The sequence below is a fragment of the Berghia stephanieae genome, chromosome 11 (assembly GCF_034508935.2).
Source record: "Berghia stephanieae isolate SIO BIC M18660-M18661 chromosome 11, UCSD_Bste_1.3, whole genome shotgun sequence".
NCBI classification, from domain to species: Eukaryota; Metazoa; Mollusca; class Gastropoda; order Nudibranchia; family Aeolidiidae; genus Berghia; species Berghia stephanieae.
This window is the reverse complement of record NC_088370.1, coordinates 5,627,136-5,629,635: the sequence shown is the minus strand read 5'-3', so window position 1 is coordinate 5,629,635 and position 2,500 is coordinate 5,627,136. Positions and strand designations below refer to the sequence as shown.

The following is a 2,500-nucleotide window of genomic DNA, read 5'->3' as shown; positions in this document are numbered from 1 at the left end:
AAAAATACAATGGAAATAGGATGTATATATATAAAAAAGGAGCAGCTCTATAACCAGAGCTGCGCTTTATAATATGAATAATTTCACTGTAAAATAGTTAAAACTGTCACTATAAATTGAAAATTGAAAAGATTGCAAAACAAATAAATTAATAAATTAATATTTATATTTTTTAAAAGTAAAAATGAGAAATAATTATATAAAATGATTATTGCTTGTTGTTATAAAGCCTAATACTGGACGGCAGAAAAGATTTTCGGTGTCTCTCTGTTTTCGTTGAAATAGAGAAAGGGCGACCACTTCTTTCTGACATAATAATTGATGGTCTTAGTGGATGATACTGGTCATTTAATATTTTAGTTATTTTATTTATACAAAATTTCTCGTATAAAAGATCTACATCGTCAACATCATTTATATAGCGTTTAATGGATTTTTTAATATTTGAATTTATTTTGTTCCTTTCCACTGCTAAGCAATTGCCTCCCCAAGCTGTTATACAAAATGACAAAACACTTTCGATGACTGCTCTATAAAATAATGTGCAGAGGGTTTTATCTATTCTAAACTGAGAGAGTTTTGATAAAAAATATGTACGTCTGCACATCTTATGCCTAATTATTTTCAAGTGTTCATCCCACTTGAGCCTGTCATCAATCATTACACCAAGGTATTTGTAGTGAGGAACTCGCTGGACGAATTGGTCCTTTAATTTTAACGGTTCTATCGGTTCCTTCACTCTCCTAAAGTCAATCACTAGCTCCTTTGTCTTGCTTATGTTAAGCTCTAGGTGGTGGGCATCACACCAAGACACAAATCTATCAATTTCTTGCCTATAAGCCACTTCGTTGCCATTTGTTATGAGGCCTTGAAGAGCGGTGTCATCTGCAAACTTTATTAAAGGTACACTCAGGTTTTGACTTCTACAGTCATTCGTGTATATTGTGAATAATACAGGGGACAATACACAACCCTGAGGAGCACCAGTATTTGTAGTTATACAGGAAGATTTGTTTTGTCCTGATTGAACATATTGTGCTCGCTCCGTAAGAAATTCGAGCACCCAAGCAATTATATACTTGTTTAAATTCAGACTAGTCAATTTTTGAACAACCAACTGAGGTTGCATTGTATTGAACGCTGAAGAAAAATCTGCAAAAAGCAATCTGCAATAGCTCCTAGCGTGATCTAGATGCCTGTAGATGTTGTTTGTAAACAGCAAAATGGCATCCTCTACGCCACGTCCTGGTTTGTAAGCAAATTGATGACTATCACTCAATGGCATAAACTGATTCCTAATTTTAACAAGAACAAGTTTTTCTAAAGATTTCATGACTATTGAAGTCAGTGCAACAGGTCTGAGATCGTTCATAGTTTCAAGTTTTTCTTTTTTTGGAACAGGAATAATTTTTGAAGTTTTCCAAATTTCAGGGATCGAAACGCATTGGAGGGACCAGTTAAAAATATGTGTATAAATGGGGGAAAGCTGGTGGGCACATTCTTTTAATAGTTTTCCTTTCAATCCATCCGGCCCAGCAGCCTTCCTCTCGTTTAGTTTCGAAAATACGAATCTCGTTTCCTCTTCACTGACCTCAATAGTCATTTCATCTTCCAAAGCCCTGTCTAATTTATGTTTTTCATTTTCAATATCAAATTTGTTTGCTGTGTCGAAACGTGAATAAAATTTATTTAAAGTTTCAATTTCGATATCTTCTTCTTCTTCTTCTTCTTCTTCTTCTTCTTCTTCTTCTTCTTCTTCTTCTTCTTCTTCTTCTTCTTCTTTATTATTATTATTATTATTATTATTATTATTATTATTATTATTATTATTATTATTATTATTATTATTATTATGATCATAATTATTTTCTTCTTCTTCTTCTTCTTCTTCTTCTTCTTCTTCTTCTTCTTCTTCTTCTTCTTCTTCTTCTTCTTCTTATTATTATTATTATTATTATTATTATTATTATTATTATTATTATTATTTTATTATTATTATTATTATTATTATTATTATTATTATTATTATTATTATTATTATTATTATTATTATTATCATTTTCATCATTATCATCGTCATCATCATCATTATCATCATCACTGTCATTATTAATTAATAATCAGTTAATTAGTTAATTAATTGTTAATATGACTGCTTGAATAATTGATTGATTTTTGTTTTGTTTTTTGTTTTATCACCCAGGCGAATGTTTCCGGTGCTTCATTTCCTGTTAAGCGGCCTTGACCCCACCAAATATTACCACGTGTGGGTGGACATGATTCTAGCCGACAATTCGCATTGGAAATTCCAAGGGGGAAAGTGGGTTTCCGGAGGATCGGCGGAACCCATGACACCAGGTAAGTTCCAAGTCCATCCATGAGATACAACAGGCACACAGACTTACTGTGTCGATCATCGCGAATCTTTATACCTACTTACTTACTATCCAGTATCGTTCTCATTGACGTTGATAACAACAAGAGATGAAGTGAGTAGGAA

At 32.2% G+C, this 2,500-nt stretch overlaps 1 protein-coding gene across 1 annotated transcript in view; it reads left to right on the top strand.

Annotated features, from left to right (window-relative positions):
- LOC144956638 (uncharacterized) overlaps positions 1 to 2,500 on the top strand; it is a 49,883-nt gene that overhangs the window by 15,130 nt on the left and 32,253 nt on the right. The window contains exon 4 of the mRNA XM_078887278.1: positions 2,204 to 2,358. Coding sequence (XP_078743404.1) covers positions 2,204 to 2,358 — 155 coding nt within the window. The remainder of the gene's footprint in view (positions 1 to 2,203; positions 2,359 to 2,500) is intronic.